Source organism: Salmo salar, chromosome ssa04 (genome assembly GCF_905237065.1).
Source record: "Salmo salar chromosome ssa04, Ssal_v3.1, whole genome shotgun sequence".
Classification (NCBI taxonomy): Eukaryota; Metazoa; Chordata; class Actinopteri; order Salmoniformes; family Salmonidae; genus Salmo; species Salmo salar.
The window spans coordinates 15,386,029-15,407,471 of NC_059445.1; the positions used below are offsets into that span (position 1 = coordinate 15,386,029).

Genomic DNA, 21,443 nt, shown 5'->3' on the forward strand with positions numbered 1-21,443 from the left:
AGTATTTTTATGTAAAAAAAAGAAGAAAAAAGTAGAAATGAGACATGTGTGCATATACTTTTCACAATACACAATGTGCAAATAAACATTTTCTAAAATGTAAATTCCTCATCCGCAATGAGAAGTCTACTTAGTCTGCCATGACCAAGAACACAGGTTTACCTCGTTTTTACAACAGAGACTAATAACACGGCAAATAGCTGCTCCAACTCGGGCCCTGTGAAGAGAATGGTAGCTGGCACAGAGCTCCTTAAAACAGGTGACACTGTTAACAGTCCTGTTCAGTCATGGTTGTTGATCTCCTAACAGGATTTGGGTGGACACAGTTGTCTATGTTTGTATGGTTTCACATTGCCATTCAATTATTATTGTTTAGGATGGAATAGCCTAGTCCTTTGATCATATGGGCTAGGCAGGATCAAAAGAGGTGTTGAAATACAGGGCTAAAATCCTTGTTTTGTATAGAAAACAATTGTGTGAAGGGCAATCATTCACAGTACATTGACTCCTCACACTGATCTCACATTCACAAACTAGTGAAGGGTCGTTCGCGAAACGAGTCGGCTCTAAGAGCTCTTGTAGCTCTTGTAGGTAAATGTTGGGAGCCGGCTCGCATATCAGAAGAGCCGAATCTATTTATAAAAATCTTTAAAAATGAAGATATGAATAATCAAAAGATTGAAATTAATAGAATTAACTAATTCAACAAAAAAAAAACATGTATAAAATAATACAGGCCTAAATACTCAAGCGCACACACATTCGTTCTGACTGTCGCAGTGTCAACCAATGAACCAAAGATGCGCGAGGGAGGGTCGAGCCAACTCACTCACAGCCACACACTTAGCAGCCGAGGAGAGAGAGGAAGAACAGCTGTGAAAACAACAGCTGGAAAATGAATCGGAAGCACAGTAGTATTTGGATGCATTTTAATAATGTAGACAACGTTAGAGCACAGTGTAGAATTTGCCAAAACAAAATCTCATATAACGCCGGTTCTATGCACAACCTACACCGGCATATGCGAACTGTGCACCCAACTGTGAAGCTAGCTGTAAGCTGAGCTTCGATAAACTAGCGGGCCTGCTAGTGATAGTGGTGGAGCCAGCCCCTCCACACGTGGAGATGTATCCACTCAGTCAAGTAGGCCTACCCCGCAACCCACAGCAACGCAGTCTTCTATGGACCAGTTTATGCCAAAGTCTATGTCTGTAGCAAAACAAGGCCAAATTGATATTGCATTGGCTAAAATGATTGCCACCGATTTCCAGCCATTTTTGATCGTGGACGACAGAGGTTTTAGAAATTATAGCAATAGTCTAAATCCAATGTACACAATTCCAAGCAGGAAAACCCTTTCAAAATCACTTATTCCACAACTGTACGAGAGCACACAGGTTTCAGTGCGGGAAAGAGTCCAAAAAGCTACTGCAGTTTGCCTTACCACTGACTGCTGGACATCAAGGGTAACCACTTCTTAAATGTCGGTTACATGTTACTTCATTGAAGATGAAGAAAGTTCCACAGAATGGAATATAATCACGTGCTATCAGAAACCGCTGCACTTGACTCCAGGTTTAAGAAGTTAGCCTTCAGTGATGTCAGAGCGATTGATGAGGCTCTTCAAAGAATAACCTCAGCAGCAGGGAGGGACAGCCCTAGCAGTCAGCTGGCTCAGGCACCAGGGCAACAGGAAGAAGATGGAACAGATGGAGCAGAAGCACCAGCAGCAGTGCCACAAACGTCTGCTGTTTGGATGCTGTTTGACGAGAGAGCAACTGGGGATGCAGCACGAAGGAATCCCTCAGCAGATGCCATAATGGAGGTCCGATCCTATTTGGAGGATCCCCTCCTCCAAAGAACTGCAGATCCTCTGAGCTCGTTCGGATCAGCTCACCAAAAAGAGCCGGCTCTTTAGGCTCCCAAACGGCTCTTTAAAAAAAATATGTTTTGTATTTCTTTAAAAAAAAGAAATACAAGGCTTACTAAAGTCATGACAGGGAGAATCTGCATAGTGGCCACATCCGTTCCCTCTGAGAGGGTCTTCTCGAAAACGAGACAAATAATTACCGAAAGAAGAAACCACATCAGCCACTCGAAAGCGAGGCAGCTTGCATTTCTGAATGCAAATATCTCATAAAAGCAAAATATGGTCAGTTATAACATGCCAATAAAGAAGAGAGAGAAAAGAGGGACCAGTTTAATGTTTTAAGTGGGATGCTGCAGTTTTGCACATTGCTATTTATTTTTCTTTGATATGGTGCAATATTCTATTATGCTGTTCAGATTGTATTCGTTTTGAATGGTTCGATTTATACGCACTTTGCTTATATACATTAAAAAAGTTATACTTTAAATTCAAATGTTTAATAGCATTATTTTTCATAAAAACCCAATGCATTTTTAAATACATTGTGGTTAAGGTAGAGTATGATTTCATTTAATCATTTCATTCGAATTGTTTTAACACCAATCATAGTCAAACTATCGCAAACTGTTTGACTTGAAGAAATACAAAACATATTTTTTTTAAAGAGCCGTTTGGGAGCCTAAAAAGCCGGCTCTTTTTGGTGAGCTGATCCGAACGAGCCGGCTCACTATCACTATCACAAACTGCTGTGGGCACGAAGAGGGAGGAGCCTAAGCTTAGTGTGCTCGTAACGCTCACCTATGTATACACTACGTACAGTAAGCAGACTGACTGGTCGGCGACCTTGTTAGCTAAGTAGCTTATATCTTTACTTTTCTAATAGAAGGCGACGTTTAAACCAGGGAAATTGAACAACGTTCTGCTGGAGAATTAGTGATTTTCAAGAGGGTTATGCACTTTGGTGTTGGAAAGACGCTCATAGGAAAGTAGGGTAAAAGGTTGATTTTTGCTCCGCATCTTGAAGCTGTGTGGTGTTGTTACACGAAGTCGGCTACTTGCACTTCTGAGACTCAGCCTACGGTACGATATTTCAGTTGGTCTTCTTACACATAAGTAGACTACAGCTAATGTATTGTTTGTAAATTACGGATTTTAGAAAGTAAATAACTTGGCAAGACATTTCATGTATTTTGCTGCATGTCAAGTCAAGTGACAGGGACTGTCTGACTCCGTCAAGGCATAATGTGACACGTTTTACATGTCGGTTGTTTAAAAACATGTATATCAGAGTGACTTGTCATCTGTCCTGGGCACATTTCTCAGAATAAGTTTAAAAGTATTTGTCTGTACAGCTTGATTCTTGCAAATGCCTGGACACAATCTGTCACCTTTCATTCACCTTTATTGTGCCTCACGTGACATTTTGCAAACGTTTATTGCTGAAGTTATCCACATGTTAATGCTGTGGGGCCCAGACGAATGTGTTTCATCAGAGCCACGAACATAAAGTACATTTGGCATCTACTGTAACATAATTCATCATTATGTGTAGCCTTTCTGCTATTCATACTGCAGAGGGTAACAGATATGTGACACACTCTTCCAACTTCAGCAAACTTGGGAAACAAAACATGGTAGTATGAAGGGTATTTTTGAAAAGAGTTTTGGACCGGACTGGTACTCTTATCATCTTTCTGTGATGAAGAGGTCAGGGTATTGGGTTACTACCTCGTGGGATCACATTCAAACAGACACCCATCAATGTTTCATGGTTGGCCATATTTTATTTACAGTCTGGTTGGGTGTGGACCGTTCTTTATAACCTCAAACGGTGTGAACTATACAGGGATTGTTTTACATCAAAGTTGTTATAGGAAAATCAGTGTTGATACAAATTGATTTGAACACAATTTGACTTGACGCAAAAACCCTACTCTTTATAATCAAACTCAGTTCAAAACGGTTTGCTATATGCAGTGTATTTGAAGTGAACTTTTTTGAGAAATGTTGAATTATGCTTTGGTGATTTCAAACTGTCAGCACACTCACTGTGGAAGTTGGGTTGGCAGTTGGCACCAGAAAATGCACACAGAGGGCAAAGCTTTTTGAAGTCCTTTCATTTACTCCTGGGAACTCTCAGTGGATGTTACAGACAGTGTTTAATTCCAGCACACTGACTGAACTGATCTGATTTCCTGCTCAGGTGTTGTTTCTGTATAATAGTAGGAAGAGTTGATACCAGGCTCAGTTGTCCTGATTAGGGTAAATATGAGGGTTGATGTCATGAAACGACAGTATGTGCTGAATAACTAGGCTAATCTGAATTGTGGACTTGTTGTAATTGGGATTTTACAGTATGTACAGTAGTGTCTGTTTGTGTACTTGTGTTTACATCTGCGTGCATTTTCCATGTGGATTTCCAGGCCAATGAGAATGGCAGTCTGTTCCTACCCACACAGAACCTAAAGAGAGAATGTAGCGAGCCCCTCTTGACCAGTGGAGGCTGGTGGGAGGAGTTTTATAGGAGGACGGGCTCATTGTAATGGCTGGAATGGAATAAATGGAACACTATCAAACATGGAAACCATGTTTGACTCTGTTCCAATTATTCCATTCCAGCCATTACAATGAGCCTATCCTCCTATAGCTCCTCACACCAGCCTCCCCTGCACTTGACACACACCTCGCCTTCATATGGCCTTTCCAGAATTCTAGTTTACCCACATACTGACCTAGTAGTAAACAGCTTTAAGATGCTCTGCCTCGTGATCTTTAACCACACAGACTAGTGAGGTCATATCCCACAAGCCTCATCGCTCCAACTGAGGCACCTTGCATTGAGAAAGGGCTGTGATATAGGGCCTATACCTAACGTAAACAAATAATTCATAGCATTATGTCAACATAGCAGGGGACTGAGACTTTTTATATAGCAAAATATTGGCTTTGTAACACGTGAATGCACTGGAAAAGTAAGGAGTTTTTCTGCTAAGTAACCACATGTGTGTGATCAGGTCAAGTGAGGAGGCAATGTGGAGGGTTGTCCCTTTTTAAATCTCTGTAGGCGCACACAAAGAAATTTAGGAGCACAATTCAAATGATTTGCGATATTAAAGCCAGAATCGTACATTTTTCTCTGCTCACTGGTGCTCCTAAATAACAATTCCAGGTCACACAGCAAAGCATTTAGGCGCATATGCGAGTAAAATGTTCTCACTGTAGATCCCTGGTAGTGGTGAGACTAGTGACTTATCATCGCAGGTTAGTTCATCTGTGAATGGCATGAGATCACAGTACACACATATACACACACACACACACAAAACAAAGTTATACCCTATGGATTACATGGTTGAAGATAAGAGACTTAAATCAATGGGAGTTGGATAGGACAGAAGACAGAGTATCATGTAACACAGTTTACCCAGGGCTCTGAGATATGAATCTAATCGTGTACTCATCAACTCCCATTGGCTATTTCTAACATATGGTGCAACACTTCATAAGCTATGTGTGTGTCAGTGAACAGTTGGTGTTCTCTCTACGTCATGAATGGTTGTCAATCAGAAGGCACGAGCAGCTGAGAGTGTCGCTAACTAGTGATCCTTGAGGTCCTTCCGATTATCCTGACAGGCTGTTGTTAAATTGCAGAATGTGCTGCTTTTTCAACAAGCACAGAGGGCATGCTCGGTTAAGTTTGTTTTGAAAAACATCTCTCTCTGACTAGGCCAGGGAACAAAGTGACCAACCATGCAGGGCAGCATGAGGTAGCATAAACCCAGGCCACCGTGTGACTGGAACAGGGAAGGAACAGGTGTCTGGGACAGTCACCATGCCAACAGCGGTGGCTGTGACGACTCACCGGCCAACCGACCGAGCGGTCTCCCTTTCTCCCAGTTTCTTACACTGGCCATGGCCTCAGCCCGGCTCAGGCTCAGTATTGTCCCGTGTTTGGGATTACACCCCCCTCCCCACCTCCCTGTCTACCCTCCCAGCCCCCTCTGGCGACCCCGGTGAGGGGTCAGTGAGAACAAGGGAGCCGTGTAGAGGGCCACTTGCTGGAGTTGTTAACATAGTCTTAACCTAATCCGCTGGGGATGACTGACTGTCGCCCATACCTCTGAACCTTAACACAACTGTTATTTAACATTTTAGACTGAAAGTCTACACTAAGTACCTCTTATCTACTGTTGATTGAACTGAAAGTCTCCACTAAGTACCTCTTATCTACTGTTGATTGAACTGAAAGTCTCCACTAAGTAACTCTATTATCTACTGTTGATTGAACTGAAAGTCTCCACTAAGGAAAGGGGAAAGGGGGATACCTAGTAAGTTTCACAACTGAATGCATTCAACCAAAATGTGTCTTCCCCATTTAACCCAACCCCTCTGAATCAGAGAGGTGCAGGGGGGACATCCACGTCATCGGCGCCCGGGGAGCAGTTGTTGTTGGGGTTTAACTGCTTCGCTTAAGGGCAGAACAGCATATTTTTCCAACTTGGGGATTCGAACCAGCGATCTTTCGGTTAAGTACCTCTTATTGTCTACTGTTGATTACCACTTATTGAGAAGATCGAAGAAGCTGTCAAGCTTCTTAGTGTCTTTGTCTCGTATTTGACATGGCATGTTCCTTTAATAAAGGTAGATTTAAATTTTTTATTTTTTCCTTCTCACGTAACTACAGACACGTTTACTTCTACCTGTTTATTTTTTCTTGAATTTGCTTGTCTTTGACTAAGCTGAGACACCGTAGCTTGTTTTTGTCTCAGGATACATCACAAGTTACAGGACCTCCAACAACCTAAAATGAACTCCAATGACCTAAAGCGTACTCACTGTCAGTGGATGTTGCTGAAGGGAGAACGGCTCTTAATAATGTCAAGAATGGAGTGATTGCAATGGTATCAAGCCCATGAAAACCATGTTTTTGATACCATTCCATTTACTCCATTCCAGACATTATTATGAGCCATTCTCCCCTCAGTAGCCTCCACTGCTCTCCATCTATAGAACAGCATGGTGTCTAGTGGGGAGACTGACTGGAAAGGGATGATTCATATCTTAAAACTACGGCAGTTCAAAAAACAGGCGCAACGGCAGTGTGTGCCTGTTGAATCCAAACCAATGGCGCCTATTATCTCCTCAGATCTGGTTAATGACATGATGAGAGTGTGGCGAGGCCTAGCTCTGTTCATCCCTTCTGAGAAGGGCTCTAACAACATCACAGCCATGCTATGCTATTCATCCCTTCTGAGAAGGGCTCTACCAACATCACAGCCATGCTATGCTATTCATCCCTTCTGAGAAGGGCCCTACCAACATCACAGCCATGCTATGCTATTCATCCCTTCTGAGAAGGGCTCTAACAACATCACAGCCATGCTATGCTATTCATCCCTTCTGAGAACAGCTCTACCAACATCACAGCCATGCTATGCTATTCATCCCTTCTGAGAAGGGCTCTAACAACATCACAGCCATGCTATGCTATTCATCCCTTCTGAGAACAGCTCTAACAACATCACAGCTATGCTATGCTATTCATCCCTTCTGAGAAGGGCCCTACCAACATCACAGCTATGCTATTCATCCCTTCTGAGAAGGGCTCTACCAACATCACAGCCATGCTATGCTATTCATCCCTTCTGAGAAGGGCTCTACCAACATCACAGCCATGCTATTCATCCCTTCTGAGAAGGGCCCTACCAACATCACAGCCATGCTATGCATCCCTTCTGAGAACAGCTCTACCAACATCACAGCTATGCTATGCATCCCTTCTGAGAAGGGCTCTACCAACATCACAGCCATGCTATTCATCCCTTCTGAGAAGGGCCCTACCAACATCACAGCTATGCTATGCTATTCATCCCTTCTGAGAAGGACCCTACCAACATCACAGCTATGCTATGCTATTCATCCCTTCTGAGAAGGACCCTACCAACATCACAGCTATGCTATGCTATTCATCCCTTCTGAGAACAGCTCTAACAACATCACAGCCATGCTATGCTATTCATCCCTTCTGAGAAGGGCCCTACCAACATCACAGCCATGCTATGCTATTCATCCCTTCTGAGAAGGGCTCTACCAACATCACAGCCATGCTATGCTATTCATCCCTTCTGAGAACAGCTCTACCAACATCACAGCCATGCTATGCTATTCATCCCTTCTGAGAAGGGCTCTACCAACATCACAGCCATGCTATGCTATTCATCCCTTCTGAGAAGAGCTCTACCAACATCACAGCTATGCTATGCTATTCATCCCTTCTGAGAACGGCTCTACCAACATCACAGCTATGCTATGCTATTCATCCCTTCTGAGAAGGGCCCTACCAACATCACAGCTATGCTATGCTATTCATCCCTTCTGAGAACAGCTCTAACAACATCACAGCTATGCTATTCATCCCTTCTGAGAAGGGCCCTACCAACATCACAGCTATGCTATGCTATTCATCGGACAGAGTAGTGTATACAATGTGTATCCTTTACATAAAATGAATAACACTTAACTTCTTCCTCCATTTCTCCATTCATTTATCCCTCCACCTCGCCATCCCTCTATCCTCCCGCCGTCTTTCCTTCATGCAAACACTCACCCCTTTTATCTCCTGTTGGCGAGGCAGCATGCAAACACTCACCCCTTTTATCTCCTGTTGGCGAGGCAGCATGCAAACACTCACCCCTTTTATCTCCCGTTGGCACGGCAGCATGCAAACAAGGTAGAGAGGAAGCAGCAGCAGAGATATGGATGGATGTTCCCACACTAAACCCATTGAGAATAGGTCAGGGGCTTATCCATGTTGCCATCAGAGATCTACCTACTCTCCTCCTGACTCCTGGCCTTTGTTCTGTACAGCTACATGGGGATGACGTCTGTGGAAAAGTAGGTGGAAGTTCTGCTGTGGTACTGTTCTACTGAAAGTACACACACAGTATTGTTTAACTAACCTTGTGGGGACACACAATTTATAAACATTCAAGTCCTATTTTCCCTAACCTCTAACCTTAACCCAAAAACCTAACCTTAACCCTAACTCCTGAACCTAATTCTACCACTAATTCTACCTTAACCCTAAACCTCCTAGAAATAGCATTTGACCTTGTGGGGACTAACGAAAGGTCCCCAGTTGGTCAAATTTCTGTTAATTTACTATTCTTGTGGGGACCCCACAAGTATAGTTACACACACATACACACATACTGTAAGAATCACTTCACTCACTCCCTGGATCACTGACAAGGTAACCTGCACTTGAAGACTGTATTTAGTATCATTGTCTCCTGTGTTGTCTACTACTCACCTGTCTCAGTATTATTGAACCATTCCAACTAGCCTTATCTCACTGTAGCAGGCTGTGCAGCTCTCTGTATCCCTGTCTCAGAGTCTCATGCCAGTCATTATTACACAGTGGCTTAAGGGATTGTTTTAGCCACTCTAAATGCAGGCAGCATGTTGCTGTGCCATTATGTGCTGTACCTAATGCTGTGGGCAAGAGAACACTGGGTGTCTCAGCCTGGGTATGCATTTTATAGTATGTGTTGATCCTCTGGGGTGTTTGGCTCTAATCCACTCAGCTCGTTGACCTTTCCCTGGTTACCATTCTCTCCCTTCCCCCCCTGGGCCTCCTCCCTCGCTATCAGGTAATGAGGAGGTGAGCTGATGTGTTTGAACAGGTTAATCAACCTCCTCCACTGAGCCCAACCTACACCTCAGCCTATAACCTTCAGCTGGTCTTTAACACAGAATCCCAGTCCTATCTGATAAGGTCCTAACTTTATGGCTTTTACCCTGTTGTATTAGGTTGTTAATGGGCACAGCTGTTGAGTCCCTTCGTGTTGATGTTTCATTTCAGAAATACGACTGACTTGATGTATTGTAAGTTGCCTCGAAGAATGATGTGTTGATTGGTACTCTGTTTAAATGTAGCCAACACAGATGAGTTTCAGAGAGATGTATGTTTGGGATGTTATGAGCGTTCCTTGTCTGAATGCAGTCGGCCTAACTGTTTCATAGAGTCTAACTGTAGTGCAGACAGTGGGCATCGTCCCCTCGGCAACAGGAGAATGGACGCCTAGATGACACTGGATGGTGTCCTCCTATTGTAAATGTCTGTGTTGCTCATTGGAGAAGGGGACATGTAGACTATATATAGCCAGGGTCTCCCTCTGTGGCCCCAGTTGTGGCCCACCTGTAAATATTTCAACAAGGTACCGTCACTTTAATGGGGCCCATCTATCACCGGGGTTGCCATGGCCACCAAGCCACTGTAAATGTCTTCTGTCTATCACCCATTGGTCTATCACCGGTGGGAGAAGAGAGAGAAGGGCCAATGTAAGAGCCCTCTTGTCCTGGCCAGACCCTATTGTTGGTCCATTTGTCCTGGACCAGGCCCTGCCATTGGTCCATTTGTCCTGGACCAGGCCCTGCCATTGGTCCTGGACCAGGCCCTGCCATTGGTCCTGGACCAGGCCCTGCCATTGGTCCTGGACCATGCCCTGCCATTGGTCCATTGGTCCTAGACCAGGTCCTGCCACTGACCAGGACATAATTATGGGCTCTGTCTGAAGAGGACAGTCGCTCTTCCTGATAGAACTTAATGATCTCACATCGGTCACAAAGTCCAGATGCACAGGCTGTGGGAGTGTGGTGGATTAATGCATTGGTTGGTGGTTCAGTCGACAGTATTGAAAAATGCCATGCATACATTTAGCTAATTTAAGAAGCAGACACTCGTTCAGACTACTAATTAATATTGTGAAAAAGAGTTCTCATTGCTGGGTGGGTGTAACAATATGTGTACCTAGAATTCATTAGAGTTAAATGTCTGGCCTCAGAGGTAAGAATCACGCGCAGCAACATGTTCAGCAAGTGTGTAATTTTTATTTTAAAAAGCCAGTGTACTGCAAGTTAGGACAGCCTTGTGAGTGCTACTGTACGTGTGGCTAGCTGTCTTTTCAGCGATCCATCAGGACCTCTCCCTGGTGTGTGAAACACCTACCGAGAGGGAGACGCCGTTTACATCTCACAGCTTTAGAAACCGGAGCCACTCTGTCACCAGAACCACTCTGTCAGAATATATACACACACACACACACACACACACACACACACACACACACACAGTGATGATGCTTACAAAACCTCTGTCCTTAGGCAAACATTCTATCCTGTCATCGGTGGCTCTGCCTGTGTAATCTCCTGTGAAAAGCTCTTCATCTTTTGTTACCTGTGAAGCCTCTCTCTCTCCCTCCCAGCCCATCCATTGAATAACACGTTCAGAAGATGACATAACAAGATAGACCTCACTTCACTTTCTATAGCTTTATCTCAATGTATTTACCTTGGCAGTTAGCTCGGTCTCTCTACCTAACCCAGACTAGGACTTGTTGCTAACCCAGACTAGGACTTTACAAAGATGCATGGTCTTTTGGTCTGGTAGAATTCAGTGTTGAACTTCAGTTCAAACCATTCCAGTTTCAGGTGTAGCTATAGTGCATCATTCAGTTAAACCCTATTGTCTAGAAGCTACCTCTCCTAATTCCCTGTACACAGACTAATGAGCCCAACACGTTTGCTGTAATCTGGAGAATATTATTTTAGCAGCAAAGGGGTCTGGAACCTGGTAGAGATGCCAGCCACGGCCATTTTGGGGACGCTGTGTGGTGTAGGCGTACATGGCATGCACTGGTTGAATAGGGATGTAGGCTACTGGGGTACTACTGTGTCTTTTGTACTTGGCTACTTTCATTACTCAGGAGACACTTATACACATTCAGTGACTGTTAGGCCTATGCTATACATGCTATATGTCATAGCATTGTTATGTCAAGGGGACATAGGCAAATGTCAATGCAGTGATGTTTCTAAACCCAAGGCGAAACTATCCCAATGTTGACAGAGAACACTGTCAGCAGGTCAGTGTCCTGTAGTCTAACAGGTTCTTAGAATGAATTTAACAGTAGCATGGGGAATGTGTTGTTGATCTCTTCTCTGTCCCTCTTTCTCTCTGTATCTCTCGCTCTCTCATTCTGTCATTCTGTCATTCTCTCTATCTCTCTCTCTGTATCTCTCGTTCTCTCTCATTCTCTCCATCTCTCTTTCCCTTTCCCCCTTAGCTAAATCAATATGGTGGTATGCTGCTGTATTTCATTTATCATCAGTCTAGTTTGACTGTGGTGGTACGGCTATAAAACACTGCTACAGTTGGACTATTTCTTCCTCTCCATTCTCCATGTTCCGTATCATCTCTACTAGGCTTCAAAGCAGGTTTGATGTTCTCCTGGTGTTGCCGCTCCTTATTCCCTCACTCACACGAAGCTCTCTGAGGAGTTAACCTCCCCTCCCCCAAGTGGAAATCATCTCACCCTGAATACTCTGACCCAAACCCTTCAGAAATAACATCTTGTCGTGAATGGCAGAAACCATGGTTAGAGGATGACACTAGGTCTGTGACCGTGGGCGAGAGGGGGATGGAACTAGATTCCATAGTGCTGCTAGGTCGGTGGAAGCTCCTGTTGTGGATTCATGTCCTCTGTGTGTGCCAGTAGGAGTGGGTAATGAGCAAGAGCAGTGTGGCGGTTTCTCTCTCCTTTGTACTTGTGGGGATGGAGAAAGATAATGACAGAATGAGATCGTCATCATCATCCCTTGCAGTTGTCATCATTCAGTTTCATCACCATCTAGGCTACGTCGTAATCTTTCATCATTGACTCAGGTCTCTGATCCCAACAGGGGTTCTTCACTGTGCCCGATCACAGCAGGAGGTCTGTTCCATTTCACCTCCTTCCTCCTTTTAGAAGAAATGAGCCACAAGTAGTGTGTTGCTACATGCGTCCTCATGATCAATGAGATTATTGATTCATTATTGATCCAGATTAGTCAGTGACTCGCTCCAAAATAGACAAAAACGCCTGAATGTTTGCAGCGCTCCCTGCTTAAAGCAGCATGCCTCTAATTCCCTTTTCAACTCTGTTCAAGTGCCTCCAAAGTGTGTGTGTGTGTGTGTCTGGCTGAGGTTCGCAACAGGGGTCCTTAGTCAACACTCCTGTTTTCAAAGGGAGATGCTGACTTCAAGACTTCTTCAGAGCTTTTCTGTTTATCCAGTCTCTGGCGTTTGGGGCTATGGAGACGTGTAAGCAAGACATTAACATAATTACCTGCTTGGTATAATTGGATAATGACTGTGAAACTGAGTGGAGAGGCATGCAGGGTTGTGTACTGGAGAGATTGGGTTTTAGCCCCCCCTGGGAAAGAGGCACGCACAGACACACACACACACACACACACCTTTCTGGGTCACATGCTCTCCCAGAAACATTATAAATTGAGTTGTTTACACAGGCATCGAAAATAGTAAAGGTGACTACATTCATTGTATGAAAGCAAAGCACCATCTCCTTGGTGCTCCTCTTTATAGAAGTGGTTCCCCATCTCCCTGGTGCTCCTCTTTATAGAAGTGGTTCCCCATCTCCCTGGTGCTCCTCTTTATAGAAGTGGTTCCCCATCTCCCTGGTGCTCCTCTTTATAGAAGTGGTGCCCCATCTCCCTGGTGCTCCTCTTTATAGAAGTGGTGCCCATCTCCTTGGTGCTCCTCTTTATAGAAGTGGTGCCCCATCTCCCTGGTGCTCCTCTTTATAGAAGTGGTTCCCCATCTCCCTGGTGCTCCTCTTTATAGAAGTGGTTCCCCATCTCCTTGGTGCTCCTCTTTATAGAAGTGGTTCCCCATCTCCCTGGTGCTCCTCTTTATAGAAGTGGTGCCCCATCTCCCTGGTGCTCCTCTTTATAGAAGTTGTGCCCCATCTCCTTGGTGCTCCTCTTTATAGAAGTGGTTCCCCATCTCCTTGGTGCTCCTCTTTATAGAAGTGGTGCCCCATCTCCTTTGTGCTCCTCTTTATAGAAGTGGTTCCCCATCTCCCTGGTGCTCCTCTTTATAGAAGTGGTTCCCCATCTCCCTGGTGCTCCTCTTTATAGAAGTTGTGCCCCATCTCCTTGGTGCTCCTCTTTATAGAAGTGGTACCCCATCTCCTTGGTGCTCCTCTTTATAGAAGTGGTGCCCCATCTCCTTGGTGCTCCTCTTTATAGAAGTGGTGCCCCATCTCCTTGGTGCTCCTCTTTATAGAAGTGGTGCCCCATCTCCTTGGTGCTCCTCTTTATAGAAGTGGTGCCCCATCTCCTTGGTGCTCCTCTTTATAGAAGTGGTGCCCCATCTCCTTGGTGCTCCTCTTTATAGAAGTGGTGCCCCATCTCCTTGGTGCTCCTCTTTATAGAAGTGGTGCCCCATCTCCTTGGTGCTCCTCTTTATAGAAGTGGTGCCCCATCTCCTTAGTGCTCCTCTTTATAGAAGTGGTGCCCCATCTCCTTGGTGCTCCTCTTTATAGAAGTGGTGCCCCATCTCCTTGGTGCTCCTCTTTATAGAAGTGGTGCCCCATCTCCCTGGTGCTCCTCTTTATAGAAGTGGTGCCCCATCTCCTTGGTGCTCCTCTTTATAGAAGTGGTGCCCCATCTCCTTGGTGCTCCTCTTTATAGAAGTGGTGCCCCATCTCCCTGGTGCTCCTCTTTATAGAAGTGGTGCCCCATCTCCTTGGTGCTCCTCTTTATAGAAGTGGTTCCCCATCTCCCTGGTGCTCCTCTTTATAGAAGTGGTTCCCCATCTCCCTGGTGCTCCTCATTATAGAAGTGGTGCCCCATCTCCCTGGTGCTGCTCTTTATAGAAGTGGTGCCCCATCTCCTTGGTGCTCCTCTTTATAGAAGTGGTACCCCATCTCCCTGGTGCTCCTCTTTATAGAAGTGGTGCCCCATCTCCCTGGTGCTCCTCTTTATAGAAGTGGTTCCCCATCTCCCTGGTGCTCCTCTTTATAGAAGTGGTTCCCCATCTCCCTGGTGCTCCTCTTTATAGAAGTGGTGCCCCATCTCCCTGGTGCTGCTCTTTATAGAAGTGGTTCCCCATCTCCTTGGTGCTCCTCTTTATAGAAGTGGTACCCCATCTCCTTGGTGCTCCTCTTTATAGAAGTGGTGCCCCATCTCCTTGGTGCTCCTCTTTATAGAAGTGGTTCCCCATCTCCCTGGTGCTCCTCTTTATAGAAGTGGTGCCCCATCTCCTTGGTGCTCCTCTTTATAGAAGTGGTGCCCCATCTCCTTGGTGCTCCTCTTTATAGAAGTGGTGCCCCATCTCCTTGGTGCTCCTCTTTATAGAAGTGGTACCCCATCTCCTTGGTGCTCCTCTTTATAGAAGTGGTGCCCCATCTCCTTGGTGCTCCTCTTTATAGAAGTGGTGCCCCATCTCCTTGGTGCTCCTCTTTATAGAAGTGGTGCCCCATCTCCTTGGTGCTCCTCTTTATAGAAGTGGTGCCCTATTTCAGGCTTGACAGTATGTTGCTGGGCTCTATTTTGAGCAAGTGGAGCATCTCCTCTCCAGGCAATACAGTAGTATCAGCAATATGTCTTCCAACTGCAGTGCACTATGCAGTTAGGTTACAGTAGGTGAGTGTGTGTAATTTAGACCATGTTTTTCTCATAGAAAGGAAGTACTGAGGGGAGTAGCTACATTTCTGCCTCCAGTGTCTCAGATTAGTTACTAGTTGTTGGTGTTTTCGACAACTGGTGTGCAGTGTGGAGTCTGTAGTCGTACATTTCTGACCCCTAATTTCCTGGGATTCTAATTGGTTTTTAGAATGATTCAGTGTCAATCCCAGCATAATGTAATAATAATACAAAAAACACCAACAGTAGCTTTCTATCACAGGAATGAAAAACAAATTTAGGATGGGTCAAAGAGGTCAACATTACTCATCACTGACTGACTCTATTTTTAAGGTCGCTCACAGTCTGAAGGCTTGGCACACTGTAGAGTTACCTCTTAATGTAATATACTTGGACTGGGAGGATAGACATTTTTATATATATATATATAGTTAAGAACAAATTCTTATTTACAATGATGGCCTACACCGGACAAACCCGGACGACACTGGGCCAGTTGTGCGCCGCCCTATGGGACTCTGAACGACAGCACGTTTTGATACAGCCTGGATATAACATGCAGGAGTGTTAAGCTACAGACAGTACTGAGCTATACAGGGACATATTAGCCCAGTAGTGAAGTTCAAAAGGCACTCAGTCATACTCCAACCATATTAAGAGGAAACCAAGATGGCCAAGATACAAACATAATCTTCAGTTTGATTCCAGGACACAGTAGTTTCCGGTGCATTGTTGTCTGAGTCCAGGTTAGGTAGGTTAACCACTATAAAAGTACATCGCTAATCTACCACCAGGCCTGTTTTGACCCCATGAGGTTGAGGACACAGACTCTGGTGAGGTAATGTGTCTGTCTGGGGAAGGAGAGGACGTATTACTGTGGCATTAAGACCGAGCACAGACTCAGCCAACAGGAGGAAACCCAACAGACTGCTCCTACTGTCTCTCTCTCCACCCTATAATTGGGGGTCATGCATCTGGCTGGGACACTAAGCAGAGGACTGTTAAAATATCTCCCACTGTCTCCAGTATGTTGTGTCTTCACAACAGACTCAATGAGAAGCGTGCTTGTTATAGGAAGAAGCTGAGCTTTGAGAATGTGGTATTTGGTGAGTTGTTTGTCCAGTTATGGGTCTTGTTGGTAGCAGTGCAGCACTATAGTGGGGCTTTTTAGTGTGAAACTAAGAACTTGTTACAAATCTGTACTTGAGAGGTTTAGTGCTTTATGGCTTCTCTGTATGGGAGAGTAGAGGGTGTGAGAATGAATGGAGGTGTGGATTCCTTTAGAGCACACCCCCTCTCATCCCCTCCCCTCTCCCCTCTGTTTGCCTTGACCCAGCTGGACCAGGACCCCCACTTCCCCTCCATGGGTGGAGCAGGTCCCTGGAGGCACTACAGCCACAGTCTGGGCAGCGGAATGGGTGTTTTATGGCTGGGTGGGGGGCTGACACACACACACACACACACACACACACACATGAGCTCCGACTGCGGTTAGTGTTTACAATACATCATGCTGATATGATCATCAGGGAAACATTTCAGAGTTGTCGCTACAGAGTAAGTCAACTTGGACATGACTGGTGTGCAGTGCATTTTGTATGGTTGTCGGTGGGGTCCAGAATGCCTAGAACGTTTTAGCTTATGTTTCATTTGACGTGTGTGGACGTCCGTGATCTGGCCTCCCTCTAAGAGTGTGGTCAGTGGTTTACATCGTAGAAGTAAAGTCTTTCTGCACGCTGTAATATGTTGTGACAGGTTTCCCATGGTGCCTCAGTGTGACAGTGTCAGAGGTCATAGCATGTAGGGGAGGAGAGGGGGACTCATGGTTGACCAGAGACACCAATTATATCACAACTCTAATTGGTTGTGAACAGTAGCATGATTATTCAACAAATGATGATGACATTTATTATGTTCTTTCGGAAGATGTTAGTTTTGTAGTTTGGCACTGTTGTCTCCATGCTTGTTTAGTGTCTGTGGATGTGGCGGGGGTCGTTGGATTGCTCTCTTTCTGTCTGTGTTACTCCCTCTTTGTCTCTCTCTGTCTCTCCCTCTCTTTCTGTATGTTACTCCCCCTCTCTCTCTCTCTCTCTCTCTCTCTGTATGTTACTCCCCCTCTCTCTCTGTCTCTCTCTCTCTCTCTCTCTGTATGTTACTCCCCCTCTCTGTCTCTGTCTCTCTCTGTCTCTCTCTCTGTATGTTAATCACCCTCTCTCTCTGTCTCTCTCTCTCTCTGTATGTTACTCCCTCTCTCTCTCTCTCTCTCTCTCTCTCTCTCTCTCTCTCTCTCTCTCTCTCCCCGTATGTTACTCCCCCTCTCTCTCTCTCTCTCTGTATGTTACTCCCCCCCTCTCTCTCTCTGTATGTTACTCCCCCTCTCTTCTGTCTCTCTCTCTCTCTCTCTCTGTATGTTACTCCCCCTCTCTCTCTCTCTGTATGTTACTCCCCCTCTCTCTCTCTCTCTCTCTCTCTCTCTCTGTATGTTACTCCCCCTCTCTGTCTCTGTCTCTCTCTGTCTCTCTCTCTGTATGTTAATCACCCTCTCTCTCTCTCTCTCTCTCTCTGTATGTTACTCCCTCTCTCTCTCTCTCTCTCTCTCTCTCTCTCTCTGTATGTTACTCCCTCTCTCTCTCTCTCTCTCTCTCTCTCTCTCTGTATGTTACTCCCCCTCTCTCTCTCTCTCTCTCTCTCTCTCTCTCTCTCTCTCTCTCTCTCTCTCTCTCTCTCTCTCTCTCTCTCTCTCTCTCTGTATGTTACTCCCCTCTTCTCTCTCTCTCTCTTCTCTGTCTCCCCCTCTCTCTCTCTCTCTCTCTCTCTGTATGTTACTCCCCTCTCTCTCTCTCTCTCTCTCTCTCTCTCTCTCTCTCTCTCTCTCTCTCTCTCTCTCTCTCTGTGTGTATGTTACTCCCCCTCTCTCTACAGTCAGTGGTGTTCTGATCCTCTTACTCACATCGTCCAGTCACTTCCTCACACAGCTCTAGTCTCCAGTCATTCCACTGCTCCGTACCACGTTACCAGGAACTCCACTCAGTCACACTGTCTGGCAGTGCTGCTCTCAAACCTCCTCTGGTGTGTCAAAGTTAGACTTTTCCCTCTCTCTCTATCTCCACAGGTCTGGGCGTGTCTGGATGTAAAGAGGGGACATTCTATATCGTCGATACAAGACGAGCAACCATGGTGAAACAGAGGTAGGAATTTCAGCGATTTCTGTCCTCGGTGACCCTGCTCCATGCATTCCTATTAAGGTACATTCCCTGTGTTAACTAAAAACAGATGTGTTTAGCTTTAGCATGAGTGTTTCAGTGTCTCTCTGTTGTGCCAAGCTCTGTGGTTGGTTATTGAGTCTCTCCTCTTGAAGTGGGTCGAAACCATTCAAAAAAAAGTTTGACTTGGCCGTGATTGGTTGAGAGGCCGTTTTGAGGGGCAGCCTTTCTGATCTCTAATTGGTCATTGTGGTCTGACGGTCTGCAGCTGCTTCTGCTTCCAGCAGGAGGGTTACAGTTGAACTCCTGCAGTGCACGGCTGCAATTCATGTGTTGTTATTGTACACTGTATGAAGCAGACGTCTTCAATAGAAGACATTGTCCTAAAATGTTGTTTACTGACCTGGTTGATTATATGCTAGTACCTAGCAACGGCTAACTAGGTATTGTGCGTTTGTTTGCATTTTTGTCAGATTGAGTCGGTAGCCCAGTTTTTTTAATTTACTGTCTAGTCAGTCCCGATTGTTAGTCTGTTATCAAGTCTTCAAAGTTTGATATGTTGGCATGGATATAATCTGTTGAACATCAGTTGTTCTCAGAATTACGCACATCCGATGTGGGCACTTGGCCAATGACATCATATAGCACTAGACTGTAGAATGAAAATCATCCGGTTCTCAGAACCTCCATAGTCTCCGTTCACTGTCCTCGGAGGAACGGAAACATGGGATTCGAGGAAGATAATAGAATCCAGATATCCTCCGTCCTGAGTTATAGTCCTATTTATAAGTGACCTGAGCAGGGACTGGGGCGGAGAGGGAGATGGCCCGTTGGACTACACCATGTTAGCAGATAGTCAAGCTTTTGTTTGCAGCAATGGTCCTCTTTCCTGTACAGTCACCTCCTTTACAAGGGAAGCAACAAATAACCCTGGCTTGCACCTATTGTTATCTGACTGTCACAGTCACATAATTAAGTTAGCAATGGCTCTGTGCATTGCAAATTCCATCGGTGCTGGTATAAGCATAGAGAATGTATTTGTGTTTTATTTCAATCTGTGGGGATACAGGTCTAAGTGTGTAGCAGGTAAACGCTACGGCTGGAACAGTTCTGCAATGTCTTGACAGACAAGTTATTTTTAGTACTTTTAATCATTATTTTGGTTCCCGACTGACGAGCAGTGCGAGAAACGAACGCCTGACCTCACTCTCTAGATATGTGAGGGACACATATTTTCACAGGCGTTTCTGGACAGAGCTAGAACCAATAGAATCAACATAACTTTAGGCTGCAGACAAAGTCAACATATTTTACATACCAAAACAGTTCCAGACCATTCATGGAAAGAATAGTGTTTTATTAGTTCTCGCTGGCCCACTAGCTGTTAATACACACTCTATTGTCATGCATCATAATCTCTTCTGGTGTCACAAGATGAGTGAGTGGGTGTTGAAAGTGGTGTCACTGGGACCTTACGGAGTTCACTGTGCATTGTAGCATACTAGCGAGGCGTTACGTCTGTAACTCTGTGGTCCTCTGTAGCTCAGTTGCTAGAGTGTGGAGCTTGCAACGCCAGCATAGTGGGTTCGATTCCCGGGACCGCCCATACTTACAAATGTATGCGAGCATGACTGTACGTCGCTTTGGATAAAAGCGTCTGCTAAATGGTATATATTATTACAAAGCCGTCACTACTTTTCCCTGGGTAAGCATCTTGGCAGGCGCTTGTCGAGCTGAGGAATAGAGGGCGTGGGTTGTGCCACCGGCTGAGTGTCTCCCCCCTCTCGCTCGCTCTCGTCCTCTCTGCCTGTGCCCTGTCATTGTTTTCCCTCTCTTTTCTCTCGCATGCCTAGCTGCTGTGAATCCAGGGGGAGAGGGGGAGAGAAGACCGTGTTGCAGGCTGCTGCAGTGTTTGTGTGGTTTATTTGGCTAGTGGTCAACTGTACAGTATGTATCACCCTGAATCTGTCCTGTGCTACAGTGTCTTAATCTGTCAGCTACTGCTACAGTATGCCATAGTATGTATTGTTATAGGTTTGAACAATGACAAACTACTGATTCTCCATCTGCATGTACAGGATGATGACATTATGTTTTCTGTGTTCTGCAGATCCCCAGTGTTCCCTCACCCACCTGTGCAAGTGGTCTCAGCCGGTCTCCAGTGAGGACTCTCCCCCTCTACCCCTCCCCGTCCTGCGTAATGGTTTAACCCACACCAGATCTGGTCACCATGATGATGGCCTCCATGGTTGCCAACGGAAACAGGGATGGCAGACAGGGGGAGGCCCTGGTCCTGAAAGGGGTGGACCCAGAGACCTGCATGATCGTGTTCAAGAACCACTGGGCACAGGTAAACAAAACCACAACTCTGTCTTGTGACCCTAGATATACCTTCAGCTCAAAACCCTCATTTAACTTGTATAGCTCAATCTCGTAGAACCCAGACCCTAACTCAAACCCTCAAAACACTACATGCACCTATAACACAAACATTTCCTAAATCCTACAACCTAAACTCCTACAATCCGCCCATGAACGTGAACCCTCTCAGCCCCAGACCTCATTGTGGTAACTGAACGGCTACAGTATGTAACTGAAATAATGACTTACTGGCTCCTCCCTTCTCTATTCAGCCTCAGTTCACCCCAGTGGGAGGGAGTTGGCAGGAGTCTCCACCCCTCTCAGCTACAGAGAATAGAATACAGTAAGGCCTGGAAACACAAAAATCATTTACTATAAAATGGGGTTGGAGCTCACGTTGCTGGACGTAGAACCGTAATAACACAGTAACAACACAGTAACACCAAGAGGCCTGAAATTATTATGCTCAATCGGTTTCATTTTTGTGTATCATTCTCAGCATTTATCATTTTTATTTA

The 21,443-nt window shown here is 45.3% G+C and overlaps 1 protein-coding gene across 3 annotated transcripts in view; it reads left to right on the forward strand.

The window, feature by feature from the left end:
• The first annotated feature begins 2,667 nt into the window (after window positions 1–2,667).
• The window catches only part of LOC106602395 (FHF complex subunit HOOK interacting protein 1A-like), a 37,333-nt gene continuing 18,557 nt past the window's right edge, over window positions 2,668–21,443 (forward strand). For 2 of the 3 annotated variants that reach the window (XR_006769561.1, XM_045716601.1), the window contains exons 1-3: window positions 2,668–2,950; window positions 18,474–18,549; window positions 20,675–20,914. Coding sequence is in view for 2 of the 3 variants with exons in the window: in XM_045716601.1 (XP_045572557.1) it covers window positions 20,795–20,914 (120 nt within the window). In the remaining variant the exon portion in view is untranslated. Of the gene's footprint in view, window positions 2,951–18,473; window positions 18,607–20,674; window positions 20,915–21,443 lie in introns of all 3 variants that reach the window. The other variant, XM_045716602.1, reaches the window with a different exon arrangement.